The 18,716-nt window shown below is 44.0% G+C and overlaps 1 protein-coding gene across 1 annotated transcript; it reads left to right on the top strand.

Moving 5' to 3' along the window:
- The first annotated feature begins 10,403 nt into the window (after positions 1-10,403).
- Positions 10,404-15,535, top strand: LOC110692156. The gene is made up of 6 exons (XM_021869156.1): positions 10,404-10,866; positions 11,049-11,285; positions 12,195-12,368; positions 12,484-12,590; positions 13,577-13,896; positions 14,631-15,535. Exons 1-6 carry the CDS (start codon positions 10,714-10,716, stop codon positions 15,326-15,328), a joined length of 1,689 nt encoding a protein of 562 aa, XP_021724848.1. The 5' UTR covers positions 10,404-10,713; the 3' UTR covers positions 15,329-15,535.
- The last annotated feature ends 3,181 nt before the right edge of the window (positions 15,536-18,716 follow it).

The raw sequence follows: 18,716 nt of genomic DNA, 5'->3' as shown, positions 1-18,716 counted from the left end.
AGATGCTACCAAAAGCCGGATCCAGGAACTAAACCTTCAAGTTAAAAAAAACTCTAGGACAAGGCTGAGTCTCTCGGGGATGTTTCAAAAGAGGCGGACTTCTTGAGGGACAAGGTGACAAAGCTGAAGCAGCACCTGTCTAACCAGGAGAAGCAGCTGACCAAAAAGTACGAGTCCAGGGCTGAAGAGGAGAAGGCGGCCATTGTCAAGGACATGATGGAAGACTGCAACAACATCATGAAGATGACTTGTTCAACTCTTTATCCTGGCTCAGACTACAAGGAATGGGCAGACCAGTTCGTCGCTTGCACAAGGGAATATGATGAAAAAATCATAAATGGTGGAGGCGGCGAAAAGGAGGGTGCCGGGTCCTCTGAGGCTTCAAGGGAGGAGAAGGAGGAGGAAAAAAAGAGTCTGTCGCCTCTAAAGAGCCTACGCCAGTGGTGGAGCCCGGTCAGGAGAACGCCTTGGGGGAGCAAGCGCCTTTGGTTGACCCCAACCAGGCAGCCAATAATGCCGAGGCCGAGGCCCCTCCTTCCAATGCTTAAGCTTTTCTGTATTTATTATTATAACTTTCTACGGCCTGCGTGTCGCTTGTTTATGAATTTTTTATCCCCGGCCATGGGGTCGGGGTTATGAATATTTTTCCAGTCTTCATGGCCGGCTGCTTTATTATGAAGCTAGCGACCACTTTTTAGTCGTCTTTGATCACTGAATCTTGTTTATACTTATCTGCTTGAATGCCAAACCGACTGTTTTAGCTTGTAATTTGTTTCTTGGAATGATCAAAATTTTGAAAACTTTGCGAGTTCAAAATTTTTGCGAGAAGGCGAGGTTTATCAGGTGCCGACTACTCACGGTGACGACTGCATACATGCCCCTGGGCGACTTGTTGTCTTTGTCCCAGATTGGCAACTAGTCGGCCATGAGACCAGTCGGACCCCCAACGCATATTTTAGCAAACACGTTAGGTCTCTTAATTTTTGCAAGTTTGAAGGGAACATGCTGCTTGTTGTCAGGCCGCCTGTTTGATTAAGTAGGAATAGTGTTCTTGAGCCCCTGTCTGCCAAAAAACAATCGACTGTCGAACTTTTTGGATCCATACTTTTGTTTAAGTAGTAGGGTAACTAGGCGGCGTAGGCCGGCTGGTCCCCTTGATTCGCCAAGTTTTGCTTGGCTACTAACTCAAAGGTTGGTAACCTAGTAGGAATAGTCGTTTGGGTACCTCTGTTTGCTAAAAAAACAGGCGGACTACTCATACCTTTTAGGTTCCATACTAAGTTTGAGAGAGTGACTATGAGTTAACATTAGAGTTTACGCAGTCTCCGTCACCCTAGCTTGATTAGTAGAGGTACCAGGCGGCGGAGGCCGAAAGATCCCCTTGATTCGCCAATGTTTGTTGGCTATTAACTCAAAAGGTACCCCCTGTATTTATCCCAAGTAATACAGGCGGTCATCCGACTCGGATGTAAACTGCTACCTCTGGCTCGGTTAGTGGTAGAGTTATCCTTGTCTCAGTTATAAACGGCTACGTGGTTTTCTTTGGGGACAGTTGTGTAGGGGTTGTGTGTTTAGTTTATAGAGCATTATTCCACCCAAAAAGGAGCTGCTCTCTGCGACGAATCTCATCCGGAGGGATGTCGCCGGACGCCTGCTATGATGTTGGGACAAGTCGTATTAGTTTAATTTTAAGAGAGGATCAGTTGGCAAGGCGCTTGAGCTGATCATCCGGCCATAGGCCTTGTTTAGTTCATGGTGAACAAGTATTGGAGAGTAGCCGACTGTAAAGTTACAGGCGGCATGCCCCTCTGAAATAGTACAAAGTGAAGAAAATGGAGGGTAGCCGATTGTTTGTCCAATCGACATGCCCCTCAATTGGTGCAAACTGGAGAGTAGCCGACTGCTAATGGAACAGGCGGCATGCCTCTCTATTTATAATATAAATGAAGCAAATTTGCAAGTTTTATTAGTTGCTCTCGGCAATTACATCATTCAAAAATAATACTTCTTTAAATTATCAACATTCCAAGTTCTAGGTAGGGGTTGGCCGTCTGGTGTTTCCAAGCGGTAGGTGTCATCCCTAACTTTTTCAAAGATTCGGTAGGTTCCCTCCCAGTTGGGAGTTAATTTGCCCAACTCATTGGCCCTACCAACCGCTTCCATCTTTCGTAGTACAAAGTCCCCCACTTTGAGTGGACGCTTGTGTACCCTTTTGTTATATGCCCTTGTCATCCTCAGGCGGTAGATTTCATGGCGTAGGGCTGCATTGCCCCTACGTTCTGGGAGTGAATCTAATACCAGGCGCATGGATTCCCAATTTGCTTCTTCGTCATACAACATTATACGAAGAGTCGGCTCATAGTGTTCAATTGGTAGAACAACTTCTACCCCATAAGTTAGGAGGAATGAATTTTCTCCAGTTGCCCCTTTTTCAGTCGTCCTGATGGCCCAGAGAACATGCGGTAGTTCGTTTGCCGATAGGCCGCCTGCTCGTTCAATCTTCTTTTTGATACCGTCTGAGATGATTTTATTGAAAGCTTCCACTTGGTCGTTTGCTTGTGGACGGCCGACTAATGCAAAGCAGTGAGAGATACCTTGGTCTCCCAGCCAGTTTTTGAGAACAGGTGTCTCAAACTAGGGTCCATTATCAAAAACCATAGATATGGGTACCCCAAATCGAGTGATGACATTCTTCCATATGAAGGAGATAACGTCCTTGGTCTTGATACCCTTAACTGCTTCTGCCTCCACCCACTTAGTGAAGTAGTTGACTGCTACCAAAATGTACCTCCTACCGCCTGTTGCAGGCGTATAGGGCCTTAGGATATCCATGCCCCACTTAGCAAATGGTATAGGACTATGGATGGTCGTGAGGTCAGTGGCCGGACGATGGATTAACTTGCCGAACCTTTGGCACTTGTCACATTTTTTAACCATTTCCATGGCGTCAGCTTCCAACGTAGGCCAAACTTAACCTTGCCGCCTTGCTCTTTGAGCAAGCGACCTGCCGCCTACGTGAGAAGCGCGGTACCCTGAGTGTAGATCTTCTAAGACCTCTCGTCTTTTTTCTGGGGTAACGCATTTTAGGAAGGGCTAAAGATACCCTTTCTTGAAGAGTTCCCTTTTACACATCTCAAAGTTGGACGCCCGTTTTTAAAGTAGGGCCGCCTGGGAGTGATCACTCGGCAAGGTGCCGGTTGTTAGATAGGCTCGGATGTCATCCATCCAAGTTGAGCTTCTATCAAGGATTCCAATAGGTTCTTCCTCAATGCTTCGCTTCTCCAAAACTTCCCAGAAAACGGTCCTTGGAGTGTCACAGGAGGCCGAGGATGCCAATTTAGAGAGGGCGTCCGCCTGGTTATTCTCGGACCTAGGTACTTGAGTTAAATGAAATTCCTCAAGAGATCCGGCCGCCTGTCTTACCGCCTGTAAATATTTAATCATGGCCGGGTGGGTGGCTTCATAATAAACCTTGTATTGACTTACTATCAATTGCGAGTCTGAACAGGCGGCTATCTTCCTTGCCCCGGCTACCTTGCACATGCGGATGCCGGCAACAAAGCTCCATACTCTGCCTCGTTGTTCAAGGCTTAGAAGTTTAATCGTAGAGCATACTCATACCTGTCGCCTTCGGGCGACTGACATATGATGCCTGCTCCACAACCATTCACAGTGGAGCTCCCGTCCACATAGACCTTCCAGACTTGGTCTGGAATTGTGGAATCAGAAGGCCGAGTCATTTCTACTATGAAGTCGGCAAATGCTTTCCCCTTCACTGCTTTTCTTGGCTCGAATGTGATTTCAAGGCTCTGTATTTCTATCGCCCATTTGATCATTCGGCCTAACGACTCCATGGTAGTCAGGGGCCGCTTGATTGGCTGGTCTGTGTATACCACAACTGGATGCGCCAGAAAATAGGGCTTCAACTTTCTAACTGCCATGAATAGGGCAAGGCCAAAATTTTCAACCAGGGGGTATCTTAACTCGACATTCTTCAAGACGTGACTGACAAAATAGACCAGGAGCTGGCAGCCGTCCCTCTTAGCAAGGAGGACGGCACTTAGAGCATGGTCAGACACTGCTAGATACACATAGAGCACTTCTTTAGGCAAAGGGCTGACCAGCCTTGGCAAGGAGTGCAAGTGTTCTTTTAGCTTTTGGAAGGCCGCCTCAACATCCGGCCCCCATTCAAACATAGCCTTCTTTTTTATTGCCTAAAAGAAGTAAAGGCATTTATCCCCTGCCCGGCTGAGAAATCTCCCCAGGGCCACCAAACAACCTGTTAATTTCTAGACCTCTCGGACAGTGCGGGGCGACTGCATGTCTATGACCGCCTGTACCTTCTCGGGGTTTGCCTCTATACCCCTTTGATTGATAAGAAATCCGAAAAAATTCCCAAACTCAACTCCAAAAACACACTTCTTGGGATTGAGCATGACATGGCGCCGCCTGAGTGTGGTGAATGTTTCTCGGAGGTCGGCCAAATGGTCCGTATGAAGTTTGGATTTCACAATCATATAATCTATGTATGCCTCCACATTCCTCCCAATTTGGTCAAAGAAGACCGTGTTTATCATTCTCTGGAAGGTGGCCGAGGCGTTCTTCAAACCAAACGGCATGACCGTGTAACAGTTTAATCCCTGATCTGTGACAAAGGTTGTTTTCTCTTGGTCCTGTTTCCACAGGGGAATCTGATAGAAACCAGAGTAGGCGTCCATGAAACTCATTAAGGCGTGGCCGGCTGTAGAGTCGACCAGACTGTCAATCTTGGGCAATGGATAACTATCTTTGGGGCACGCCTTGTTCAAGTCTGTGTAGTCCACACACATGTGCCAGGTACCATCCGGCTTTTTCACGAGCACAACGTTTGCAACCTAGTCAGGGAAATAACATTGCCGAATGAACCCTGCATCAAGTAACTTTTTAACCTCGGCGGCAGCCGCCTGGCTTCTTTCCTCGCCATGGTTCCGTTTCTTTTGCCTGATCGGCTTCTTTTTCGGATCCACAGCCAACTTATGCACTGCCAAGTCTGGACTTATTCCTGGCATCTCATGTACTTCAAATGCGAAGATATCCTTGAATTCCTTCAAGAGTTGGTGAAAATCATCACCAAGTGCAGCCAGAGCAGTCGTCCCAACCTTAACAGTTCGGTCAGGACGTGAATCGTCCAGAACGATGCCCACATGCTCACCAGCTAGCTAAGGGCGGAACTTGTCTGACCGCTCCTCGGCTAGTGATTTCTATCGTTTTTCTTTTCTTTCGGCCCCCAGGTGGGTGGCCTTTCTCTTCTTGCCGCCTACTACTTGAGCAGGCGCCTCATCCTTGATTTGATCAAGGTCGGCTTTCTCTCCACTGGGACTAGCAGCCGCCACAGTGGGTTTGATATCAGAGAGATAGCACTCTCTAGCCATTTTCTGGTCTCCCCTTAGGGAGCCGACTGATCCGTCATCCCTCTCGAACTTGAGGAGCATGAGAGATGGTATGATGACGGCTTGGGAACTGTTCAGGGTAGGTCGTTCCAAAAACATGTTGTATGCCGAGAGTTCCTCGACTACCAAGAACCGGACCACCATGTGACGGCCCTCTCCCTTCTCACCCAGGCGGATTGGCAGATCTACCCGTCCCACTGGGTGTACGACGCCTCCTCCAAACCCCACTAAAGGGTGAGATACCGGATGTATGCTGTCAGGTTTGTACTTGAGCTTTTCCAAGCACTTGTTGCTGATTAAATCAGAAGAACTTCCGGTATTTATGAGAATCCGGCCAACTCTCTGGTTGGCCACTTTGCATTCAATTACGATGGGGTCATCATGCGGCCCCCTAACACCTCCCAAGTCTTTCTCATTGATTACAACCTCAGGAAAGGAGCTTTTGGAGGTCCTTCCTTGCTCGACGGAGTTAACATCCAGCCACCTGATGTTATCTTTGTTGGCCCGGATAGTAGGACCACCTCCTGCGAAGCCGCCTGCTATAGTATAAATGGGAGCTTCATCAGTGTCAGAGCTTTCGGCTATCCGTTGCTTCTTGTTGGCCGCCTGTTTCTGTTTGAGGGGTGGTTTCCCCTTGGACTTCTTGACATAAGAGTCAAGATCTCCTTTATCTGCCAGGCGGTCCAGAATTGAAGACGCTTGAGGCTGATACATTCATTGGTTTCATGACCAATGTCCTCGTGATAGTGACAGAATTTATCTTGTTTCCGATTGCTCGCAGAACCCTTCATTGCGGCCGGCTTCTCAATTGACATCCGACCTTTGATTTCATCGAGGATAGCATGACTATCCTTGTTAAACTCATACTCGGGGGAGTTATGGTTTAAATTCCTTTTTCTTCTTCTGGGACGGCTGTTCAGAAGAGTCGGCGGCCCAGACTTCTTTTCTCCTTTTCTCTTCCTTATTGGCCGACTGCTTTGGCCGGCTTCCAACATTACAGAGGTCAGTCGCCTGTATGTAAGCGTCCGCCTCCATCATTGCTTCTTGGAGGGTGGTCACCCTCTTTCTGACAAGGTCGAACTTGAAGTTCGACCCGTCCTTCAGACCTTTGAAAAAGTCTGTACAGGCTACCTCATCAGGCAGTCCTTGTATCTGAATTATCATCAGATTGAACCTCTTGATGTAGGAGCATAGTCCCTTCTTCTCTCCCTATTGTATGGCCCCCAGATCAAGGGTGGTCTTCTTAGCAGGAATGTTCATTGCAAAATTTGAAGTGAACAAGTAGGCGAGGGTTTTAAAATTGTTGATACACCCGGCAGGCAAGTCTCCAAACCATTACTGGGCGACTCCCTTCAAAGTGGCCGGGAAACACTTGCACCATGTGGCATCATCCAACCCTTGGAGGTACATTAGGTTGGTGTATGCCATCATGTGATCTTCTGGGTTGGTAGTGCCATCATATGCCCCTACCAACACATTTTTTACTTTGGCCGGCTAAGCGGCCTCTATTATTTCCTTAGAGAAGGCGGATGGCTGTTCTCCAAGTTTGAGCAACCTAAGTTGCCAGTCCAAAGGCTTGACATTCCTTGCCGCCTGTCCTCCAAAAAGAGTAGGCTGCATGAAATATTGGGACTGCGGGACGTATGGTTGAGGGACATACGGGGCCAGCTGATGCTTTTGGGAAGCAGAACGAGAGGAGGCTCCGAGCGTCTGGCTCTCATAGTTTAATCTTGAATACCTCAAGGAGGTATTATGTGGGCTGCCCAGAAAATCGGACATTGAGGCCGCCTCTGACAGTCGGTCATTCTTCTTTTGCTCAAACAACATTCGAGAATCAGAAAATATTCTCTTTGACCCGTCCGGCATAACATGACGAATGGGCTTTCTCTTCCCTGGTGAGGGAAAGCGATACTTAGTTAGGTCGATCACTGGCGCCCCCCTCTCTCTAGGCTTAGGGTAAAGGGTTGCCTCCCGATCCTTTACAAGCTTCTTCCTCCCAGATTGGGAGGGTCTTCTGGCCGACTGTTCCTTTGGTGGAACAGGCGTCCTCTTATTGATCAGCTCCTGGATCTCCCCTTTGAAGCTATTCATGAAGATCATGAGTTCACTCTTAGTGATGGGGGCAGATCCCTCGGCCGCCTGTTGATGATCAAGCGGCTGGTCGGCTGGCTTACGAGATCCAGCCAGGTAGTCCTCCCGTTCCCTCTTTTCGGTGGGGCGGGTGCGTCGAGCTCTGAGGGTCCCGTCAGGGGCCGTGCGAGTCTCGACCTCGGTATCATTATCCGTATCCTGTTCAGTGTAGACCTGAGGGTCGTCCATGGGACGCTTGTCACTTAGAACGGTACAGACTGTGATTCCATCTCGAAAGTACTCTCCCCACAGACAGCGCCAAATGTTTCGGGGTTTTTTGATGTCCTGCGGGAGAGTTTTGTACCTGCAAAACAACGGAGACTCCGGGTGGCGGGAGCTCCGCCTCCGACGATCAAGTTAGTACTTGTATGTAGAGTAAAAGGTGAGGAAAGTAAAGAGGGTGATCTGGTTCCTCGGAAGGGAGAAGTGATCAGGAAGTGCAATTAATTGCTAAGTCAGGTCTAGCAATCGGAAAGCACGTGTGTTTTGGCTTCTCTAGGTGAGAGTAATCAATTCTCCATCGTCCTAAATGGAGGCTTAATTACTGTATTTATAGCCTCGGGATGCGTGCCCAATATTAGGTTTAGGTTAACCTAGGGCTGATTGGGCCTTTCTCGGAAACTGGGCCTTGGTGGCCGTTCTCCAAGTGGGCAGACAGCAAGCCACGTGGCGTGGCGCGATTGGTCCATGCTGGACTGATTGCTGCTTGACACGTGTCAAGTCCTTGTTGGTCCATGTGGCGGACACATGGCAGGACCTGATTAGTTCACGTGGCAGACAGTGATTGGGTGGGGAAAATCCCCTAATCAGTGTCCTTTTTTTTTTCTTAATAAAGCAAGCGTAATGTTCCTAATATTAGTGGTCCACAATAAATTAATGTGAAACAGGTTTATTTGAGAGTTTGCACACTAAGTATACTTTATATATAAAATTTACTCTATAATAATATCCTACAAGTTTCCTACAACTCAGAGGGGACATTGAGCGGGTCGGGCTGAGACAAAAAAAAAAAAATCAGTCCATTTCTCGGGCCGAAAATTATGTGTCCAAACTAATCGGGTCGTGCGGGCTTTTCGGGCCAATTTCGGACCAGGCCAAAAAAAACCAACTATAATTGCATAAAATTGCTTTTCCAAGCACGTCCAAAAAAAATTTTAAAATCGGGCCGGGCCGGAAAATATGCCCAAAACCCGCCAAAATTGGATCGGGCCAACGAGTCAGACTCACTTTGATAAGGTCTACTAAAACTTTATGTAAGCTCTACTTTTATAATTATTACAAAATGAAGGAAGTATCACTATATCAAACTAAAGTATTAATATGTATAGTGTATACGACTATATCAATTATTCAGAAATAGAAGGAGTACAATCTTTAAGAAAAATACTGCCTTTTGGAAAGATGAAAACCTTATCCAAATTTTTTCCGACCAAATAGTCTATAAATATTTCAAAAAAATAAAAACAATAAAAAAAAACATAAATTGTTAGAATAAACCACGTGTAAAATAGAAACCAATAAGAGAAGTTGGTTAGATGCGAAGCGTAGCTTTCGGCCTCACACGCATCACACTCGCAATTGCAATGAAGAACCTTCAAGAATCTGGACCCACTTTTGTATCCACAACAACAGCCACGAGTTGTGAATGTGAACTTCCACATACTTCCAAATATCGCTGACATGTCTTATCCACCCTTCCAGCTCATCCCATTAGACTACATTACCCCTCTGACATCCGTATAAGACAAATCCAGCCGTCATTGACGACCAATGGCCTTTTCAGTAATTTTATTTTTTTATTTTACAAAAATAGAACATTTTAACTTATATATTCGTATAATTTTATTTTAAATGCAACACTTTTCATTCCACAGAACACTTACATTATTTGCTTTGACTAGTTTGGGGGGGTTAGTGTCTAATTATGATGTTAAACATCCATATTTTAATACTTCATGACTTTTAATTTATTGATAATGCATTGATAGACACAAAAAAAGTGTTACAAATAAAATAAATTAGATAAAGTACTTTCTCCGTCTCATATAGTTTCTGCTTTTCTATTTTGGAGATCCAAAATATTGTTCATATTTCTATTATTAGGTAGTATGTAAGGACTATTATACCCTTATTTTTAAACTTTATTCATTGAACTTCCTAATTTACCATCAAATTATCCACTTGTTTTGTACGTTTTTTCCACTTTATCTCTCTAACTTTTGTCTATAATTGTACTTTTCACTTTTTCCTCTTAAATTATCTACTTACCTTGTACTTTTGTCTACCTTTTGTTTAGCTTTTTTCTACCTTTAATGTACTTTATCCACTTTCTATTCCCATTTCTTAAATACCGTGAAAAACACAAACATGAATTATATATTGAGACCGAGGGAGTATTATAAATTTGGAGTCGTTTGTCAACCTTTTAACTAAAAACTTCCAAACCTTTACGGGGGCATTTGGCAAGAGAGATATGGATAATGAGGATAGAAAGGTAGGATAAGGATGTGGAATTAGTGGGTGGAATAAGGATAATAATGATGTTATATCTTGTTTGGTATGTGTTGAAAATTAAATTGAGATAAGTAATAAAATTACTTAATTATCCTTATTAATCTTTCACTTTTCTCCTCTTTTTTAAAAAGAATAACTTGTATCCTCTCAAATAAACAAGGAATAATAAAATATAAAGGATTTTAAATCCTTATCCCATCAATAATCCCAAAAAAAAAAAAAAAAACATGTTGTTACTCTTCAAATACTATTATATATACACTTCGTAAATTTTTATTATAGATTTATAGTACATAGTATAATTTTATCCACACATCCAATGATCCAAATATCCAAATAAATTTCATTTCGACGATATATAAAGTTAATATAAGGGCATGTTGTAGCCAACGTAAACGACGAAAGGGCTATTCCGTAATTTCACCTCCTATTAAACAATAACAGCCAGGTGCTCAGCACCACATCTATCACACGTGGCACACTCAACAGTACCACGTCACTCCACGCGCTACACTCGTGCTCTAGCTTATATAGGATAGAGTTGAATAGCTGTAATTGACGTTTTTGTCTCACTACATCTCTCATTCTCACCGAGTTAACTCACTGAGTCTCTGATTCTCTCTCTTCGAGTTCCAAAAAAATGGTTCATAGAATTATGGATTCCGTCGAAGTATTCTCTTCACCGGAAAAATCATGCCGGAAAAAGGTCAAAGTCAAGGCAGAATTCGAAGATTCTGCTGAAAATTCACATGGGTTTTTCTCCAAACGACCCAAATTCGATCCATTGAATAAGGTTTGTGAATTTTTCTTATAGATTCCAATGTATTTTATACTATCTTCGTTTGATATTATTTGCAACGATTAGATATTGTTTACTCACATTTTTATCTCAAATGGTTACAAAAATATGAAACGGAGGTAGTATTTATTGTTTGGGTAAATGTAATTCTAAGGGTGTGTTTGGTTGGTTTTCAGAAAAAGAATGGTGGGATAATGGAGTATAATCCATTGGAAGAGCCAAGTCGATTGGGATTAAAGCTAAAAAAGAGTCCATCATTTTTGGATTTGATTCATATGAAATTGTCTCAGGAAAAGAGTGCTTTCTTAGCAAAAACACTTGCTAGAAAAGAAAAGGGGGCTTCTTCTGCTGCTGATAATAAGCTTAAGGCTTCTAATTTTCCTGCTACTTTACTTAAAATTGGCTCTTGGGAGGTATTTCATTTTTTAATTTATTTGAGATAATTGCCTCTTTGTATGTCTCAATTACGCATCGATCGGTGTTATTAATGTTTGATATATGTAGTTGGGGCCCTAATTCGGATATGTGTGAACTATAATAAATTGGTCTTCAATACGTATGTTTGACCATAAATACAAATCTAAAAATATCTTACACGACTGTGGTTTTTTCATACTAATGAGGAATTTTGGTCAAAGTTTCACAAGTTTAACCATAAAAACGAGAATGACACTGAATTATGGGATAGAGGGAATATTGAGTTCAAACGTATTTAAAAAGTATTACTTTCTCTGTTCCACGAATATTGCAACAAGGATGCAATTACGCATCTTAAATCACATTTTATATTCTTAATATCTATAATTATATAAAAGTAAAAATTATAAAAAGTTGATATTGTCAAAGTATTTTATGAGACGAATCTAACAAAACCCTACATAATTATATTTTACTTTACGTATAAATCATAATATGTGGTCAAACAAACGTGATGAATAGTGTAAAAATGCAGTTGTTGTAATATTACTAGAACGGAGGAAGTATTAGTTTCAGAATTTATGACAAATTTACGTGTCCATTGGTGTTATTTAACTTAACTTTTTATTGCATGTTTATAAATGTAGTCTTTATTTTTTTTTTTTTGAAACAAAAGTTTAGTCTTTATCTGAGATAATGATATTGGTTTGATTTTTCAACTTGTTTGTGAAGTTGATCTAGTAATGCATTTGGTTTGTCGTATGCTATGATATGTACTAAGGCTCTTAAAGTTAAAAATTTGGGTATCTAAAGTTTGAATTTGAATGTTGTATGTGTGTGGTATACTTTTGTGGTGTGGACTGTGGAGTATATTAAGGAAAATGTGGTATGTATTTTCATTGCAGTATAAGTCGAGGTACGAAGGCGATTTAGTGGCAAAGTGTTATTTTGCTAAGCATAAGCTTGTATGGGAAGTGCTTGATGGTGGACTTAAGAATAAGATTGAAATTCAGTGGTCTGACATAATGGCTATTAAGGCAAACTACCCTGATAATGAACCTGGAACACTAGATGTTGTGGTAAGTAATTTGTTGTATGTTATGTGTAAATATGTCGGTTCGATTTTGTTTTGTTTTCGTGCATTGTTGTTTGTTGTAATGGTATAATGATAAAAGGTGTTATGTTCTGTTTCAGCTTTCGCGGCAACCTCTTTTCTTTAGAGAAATTAATCCACAACCAAGGAAGCACACGTTGTGGCAGGCGACAACAGATTTTACTACCGGGCAGGCTTCACTCCATCGGTACAATTGCCAAAGCCTTATTGATTGTTTTAGTTGATTGAGTTTATGTTTCAATTTGGAATTTGGTTTTGTTCTCATTTTGTCGTTGGCTGCATCTAATTTATGTGTAAGATTATGAGTGTTGATTACCGAATACTGATATCAATTAACAAGCCATGATTCTATTTTCTATTGGTAAATGACTAAACATGTTACTTTGGAGTTAATACTGTAAGAGTGTAAGTTCTTTGAATTGACACTGTTCTTTACCCTGCTCTTGTACAACATGTTAATGAAACAATTTATCATATAGCTTAAAATAAGAAAAAGGTTTTGGTGAGGTAGAGAAGGTTAAAAAATTTGTAAAATTATGACAATTGAATTTATTTTCAGAATTCCTTTTAAAGCAATAATTCGGTGAGACTGAATCTGCCTTCTATGTCATTTATTTGTAAATTGAAGTTATTTTCAGCTTTTGGATTTTTTTTTTGATTTCATACAAATTTTCATTTAAATTGTTAAGGTCTGCTTTTGTGTTATTAGACGTTAGTCCACTGTTATATACAAGTAATTTATAGCCTTTAAGTTATAGTGATTTCTAGTAACCCTAAAAAAAAATAAAATAAAAATGGAGTAGGTTGATTGCCTAGAATATCCTCCTGAACATTCATTAAATGGTAAAACTAAATACTTTGGACTACTTATTCCAATTTTTACTTCATCATCTCATGTTATGAAAATATGAATATCTGTGATAGGATCCTGTGGTTTAAGATATTTTGGCATGTTTAGAATGATAGCCCATGAGGTAAAGTGGCAGAGTGGCTATAGTGTGGCTGGCCTATGCTGTTTTGCTAAGAATACTGATTCAGTTTTCACCTATATAGTTTTTGAACCTACATGATACAATTCTGAGTGGTGTTCGGATACAATATTAAAAGAAGTAGGGGCTGTTAATGGTTTTAATTCATCGAATGGCATGCTGATAACTTCATTTTTTGTTGCAGGCAACATTTCCTAAAGTTTCCCCAGGGTACTTTAGGAAAGCATTTTCAAAAACTTATACAGTGTGATCCTCGTCTCTGCTTCCTAAGTCAACAGCCGCAGATAGAATTAGATACTCCATATTTTCAACCAAGGGCTTCCATTTTTGGTGATCACAGTAACCCTGCACATGGTTTTGAATTGAAGACTGAAGGGACATTTAGTTATTCGGGCATCAGAGATGGAGTTTCAGTTTCTGGGTTATCCTCTTCAGATATTGAGAACAAGAACTATATTGGCTCACCTACACAAAACTCTCACAAAAATTCTCAGCTCGTTCCAGGTATTTGAACTGACATGGACCATCTTTTACTGTCTAATTTTCATATACTTGTATGCTTAGATACTAGTTTTGATTGGGGTATAATTTATATCAACCATAGCTTTCGGTAGGAGAATGTTTCTAGTGATGGCCTGGGGGCTAGGACCTCCTATTTCTTCCCTAACTTGAACAGCTACTATCTGGTCGGTCATGAGGGATGTCGGTATCCCCCCATGGGTTTCCTTACATTACAACCCATTTCCTACTTAGTAATCCCAACAAAGTTAGATGTTAACTATAATTACTGGGTGAGTAGCTGTTCAAGCTAGAGAAGGGTGATGATTTTTCTGACTGCCAACCTAATACCCACCTGATTTATGAAGCAGCTCTAGTTGTCATTCTGCTTCCAAATATTTCTCTTTAGAATTTGAACCTGAGAAGGGCCGATTTTGTGTGAAGCACAGTTTATATCTGTTTTTTCTCCTATCCGTGCATAACTTTTATAGTAACAGCTACTGGCCAGTTTGTGTTGTATGTGCCTCTGCAAATCGGCTTAGGCACAATTTCTTATGATCTAGCCCAACCAATTCCTTGCCCATGGTTATCTAGACAAGTAGACCTTATCTCTGGGCCTTCAGGCAGGAGCACATTTTGCCATTTTGGGGTGGTATTGCAGTTGTTAGTTTTGCTATTGACTATTATGAAGTATTGCATACAGTAATGAATAACCTCATGAAATCTAAATAATGCTACAGATATGCTTGTGATGGAAGGAGATATCAGCAGCAAGTATAACGATGCTGATAGACTCAAACTTCTGAACCAGATCAAACTTCCTGGTCTTCATCCATCCATGTCAGTAGGTGATCTTGTAAACCATATTGGTGACTGTATCTCAGAGCAGATGAGATCTGACAATCCTAGTCTTTCCATCAATGAACCTCAAAAGTGGGAAATTCTTGACGAGATCACTCAATATCTACTAAATGACTCTCAAACTTTAACAAATTCCGATGAAAAGCGTATCATGTCAAAAGTGAACTCCCTTTGCTGCCTTCTGCAAATGGATGATGCAGGAGTTCATAATGCACACATCAGCTTAGATAATGTACTAGATCTGGCTGTGGGAAACACCCAAGCTGCCAAACAACTGTGTGAAAATCAAACTGCAAAGACTGTTCTTGCAGAAGGAAGTAAGACTGGTTTAGGCAATGCTTTTCAACAGGGTACTAGCTCGTCAAGGAAGGATTCGGTTGCCGAACAATTGTGTGAAAATCGAACTGCAAAGACTGTTCTTGCAGCGGGAAGTGAGACTGGACTAGGCAATGATTTCCAACAGGGACCAAGCATGTCAAGGAAGGATTCGGTTGGCGAGCTTCTTCTACATCTTCCAAGGATAGCATCTCTACCTCAGTTCTTGTTCCCAGAAGATTCAGGAATCCAAGGCAGATAGCATACTTGCTGCTCTTCCTTAAGATGATAATAAACTAGAATAGTGTAAATCTACTGTATATATTAGGTTTCAGTATCTGAATTTGGCATCTGCAGGTTTGATACAATTTCTGTTTATGAATAATCCAATCAATGTCTGTCACCCTTGAGAAAAACTTTGTCCTCCAGATCCTATATTAATGCACATATTTTACCATTTATTATATTACTAACTAGTTATGTATTAGTAAACGTCATAAAAATTTAATGTTCTAAAATCACTCATTGAGACAATTTAAACTGGTACTCACATGACTACGTAATACGAGTATAACTATGAAGACAGGCATGTGACGGTATTTACTAGTGTTTGGGTCCAATTTAGTCCAATTGGGCCTGGTCACTGAATGATCCAATTAAAAGCCCAAGGTTAAGGTTCAACTCTCCAAATGTGCTAAAGTCAAAAATCAACATCCTCAAAGCCATGTCAAGGTCAGTCAACGGCCCAATCAGCTTGGCCCAGCCCAACTGACTTCCGGGCCCAATCCGCCTCCTTCATTAGCCAAGGTATAAAAGCCAACAATTTGGTCAATTCTTGGTAAGACAATAAAGCCTCAAGCAACTAAACTCTTGCACAGCTTTCTCTCTCTAATATACTGACTTAAGCATCGGAGGGGCCTTCCTCGGCGTCCCCCCCGAGGCTAGTTTACGTGTATTTGTTGTGCAGGAAACCCTCGGCTCCTGCGTCGTTCGGACCGAGACCAAGTTCCCTCAAGATAAAAGGATCTTCCGAGATTCGATTGTTTTCATCCGAAACAATTTGGCGCCGTCTGTGGGGAGCGCTACGAAATTTCGCGTCAGTCATCAAACACTCCGGCAGTCGCCATGACTAAGAGTGGAAAGAGTTCCAAGAAGGCTAAGAAGGGAGGAGGCCGGATTACGGTGAGGGAACGCCAGCCGGTTTATCCCTCCCCGGAGCAAGCCTCTTCCGAATCGGAGGCCCCCATTTCTCCGGAAAGGGAAGCCTCAAGAGGTCCTAGCCTCCAGGAGGAGAACACCTCGCACCACACTCGGCAGCCGGGGCCATCCCCGAGACCGAGTGGCTCAGGAGCGAGGAACTCCCCGCCGCGCCATAGCGTGCAATCCAGGTCACATCCGCGGGAGACTCCTCCCTCCGGACCCTCCACCGAGGAAGTGGCCAGAGCAGTGGCCATCTGCATGGAGTTCCTTAAAGCTCAAGGGGCTCCAATCCAGATGCCTGATGATCACCAGCCGAGAAACCTGAAAAGGAGGATCGGTCAGGATGATGGTGGACAAGTTCCACCACATAGACAGCTCGGCCAGAGGTGGCGAGGGGACACCCGAAACTCCAGTAAGGAGAGGAGGAGGAACCCTCAACCCTCTGACCACTCTGAAGCTCAGAATTCCATGGGGCCCTCTAAGGACCCGGAATTCGCCCGCCAAAGCGTTCACGAACGCTTGGGTTCGAGGGAGGTGAGTGTGCATAGCCGCCTCACCTTCCCAGAGGATACCGGACCCCACCCAACCTTGTCTCAGCCGGGGACGAAAACCACTTCCACCTCTGAGAGAGGAGGGAGCGAGGTCCCTGAGGCCGGGTACAAGGGGAAGGCGGTCATGGTTCCATCGAACTCGCCCTTCCAGAAGTGGATTCTGGAAGAGCATGTGCCAACGGTCAAAATCCCGGCACATATTACTTACGATGGTACCTCAGATCCTAAGGATCACATTGCCTCTTACGAGGGGCACATGTATCTGAACCCGAGGTCTGAGGCTACCTGGTGTAAATACTTTCCTACGACCCTCAAAGGTGTTGCCCAATCCTGGATCACCAAAGGGCTCAAGGAAGGCTCCATAACCGGTTGGAACGACCTCTCCAACAAGTTCAAGAGCAAATTCTCTACGGCCAACCGCCGAGAGAAGACCACTGCAGAGCTAATGAGTCTGCAGCAGGCGGAGGACGAGAGCCTCCGCGACTATCTGACTCGCTTCAGCAACGAGTCATCCGGAATCACAAGCCTGGATCAAGGCCTGGCCGTGTTCGCGCTACGGAACGGCCTCCAAGCTGGAAAGTTCCTGGACTTCATGGTCATGCATCCCCCGCAGACCCTGGAGGAAGCCTTGGAAGCATCGGATAGGTTCATCCGAGCCGAGGAGTGGAACAGATCCAGGTCTCAGTCTCGTCCGAGAATTGAGAAGCCGAAAGGGCAGCAGCCCGAAGTCTCGGCGCAGAGGAAAGGGAAGGCTAAGGCCTCAGAACCGTCCTCTGCTGCCGAGCCGAAGAAGGAAAGACACTTTCCCTACACGGGAAGGTACGATTCATACACTCCACTCTCCCTTCCCCGTGCTAAGATTTTCAGCACGACGAAGGACGAGGGGAGATTCAAAAAACCTCGTCCGTTGCCTCCCTGGCATCAGACGAGGGGAAAGGACCAGTGGTGCGAGTTCCATGACTCACCCGGACATCGCACCGAGGACTGCGTCCAGCTGAAGGACCAGATTGAGGATCTGGTCCGCAAGGGGTACCTGAGCCAATACCTCGCGGACAGGCGCGAGGAGAAAAAAGCTGAAAAAGATTCTCGGCAGGACCTCAACTTCGCTCGGAAGAAGGATAAGGGACCTCAGGGCAAGGAGTCCCTCGACATCCTAGTTATTTCCGGGGGAATCTCGCGAGGCACAGCCAAACGCCAACTGAGGGGTCTAACCCATCAGATTCATCAGGCTGAGCTTCGGCAGTCCCAGTCACCGGCGCCGAACATCCTGTTCACAGCCGAAGACTGTGAGGGGGTGGTATACCCCCACGATGACCCACTAGTAATCATTCTGGGCATCGCCAACCGCAACGTCTGGCGGACCCTCGTCGACGGCGGTAGCGGGGCGAACATCCTCTTCCGAGGAGCGTTCGACCAGCTGAGGATGGGAGCCGAGCACCTGGCCCCCGCACCCTACCCGGTGTCTGGATTCAACGGCTCTTCCTCGTATCCTGACGGGAAGATTACACTTCCTGTCACCATCGGCGAAGGCCGAGCAGCTAGGAATATCATGGCCGAATTTTTGGTCGTAGATGCTCCATCTGCATACAACGTGATCATGGGGAGACCCCTCATTCACGGCATTCAAGGAGTCGTCTCCACGTATCATCAAATCATGATATACGTTTCAGACGAGGGACGCTCCGAGAAAATAAAGGGCAGTCAAAAAGAAGCCCGCCGATGCAATCACCTCAAGCCATCCACGTCTCGCCGAGGCGACCGTGGCGATGGGGAGGAAAAGCACCGGGACCGAAACGCCAAAAAGCCGAGAGGCTCAGACGTTTCGGCTAATGAAGCCCCAGACAACGAGAAATCTGATGGGGGCCAAAAGGCTGACTCCGCCTCAGAGCCGAACGACTC

Source organism: Chenopodium quinoa, unplaced genomic scaffold (assembly GCF_001683475.1).
Source record: "Chenopodium quinoa cultivar QQ74 unplaced genomic scaffold, ASM168347v1, whole genome shotgun sequence".
NCBI classification, from domain to species: domain Eukaryota; kingdom Viridiplantae; phylum Streptophyta; class Magnoliopsida; order Caryophyllales; family Amaranthaceae; genus Chenopodium; species Chenopodium quinoa.
This window is presented reverse-complemented; position numbering and strand designations above follow the sequence as displayed.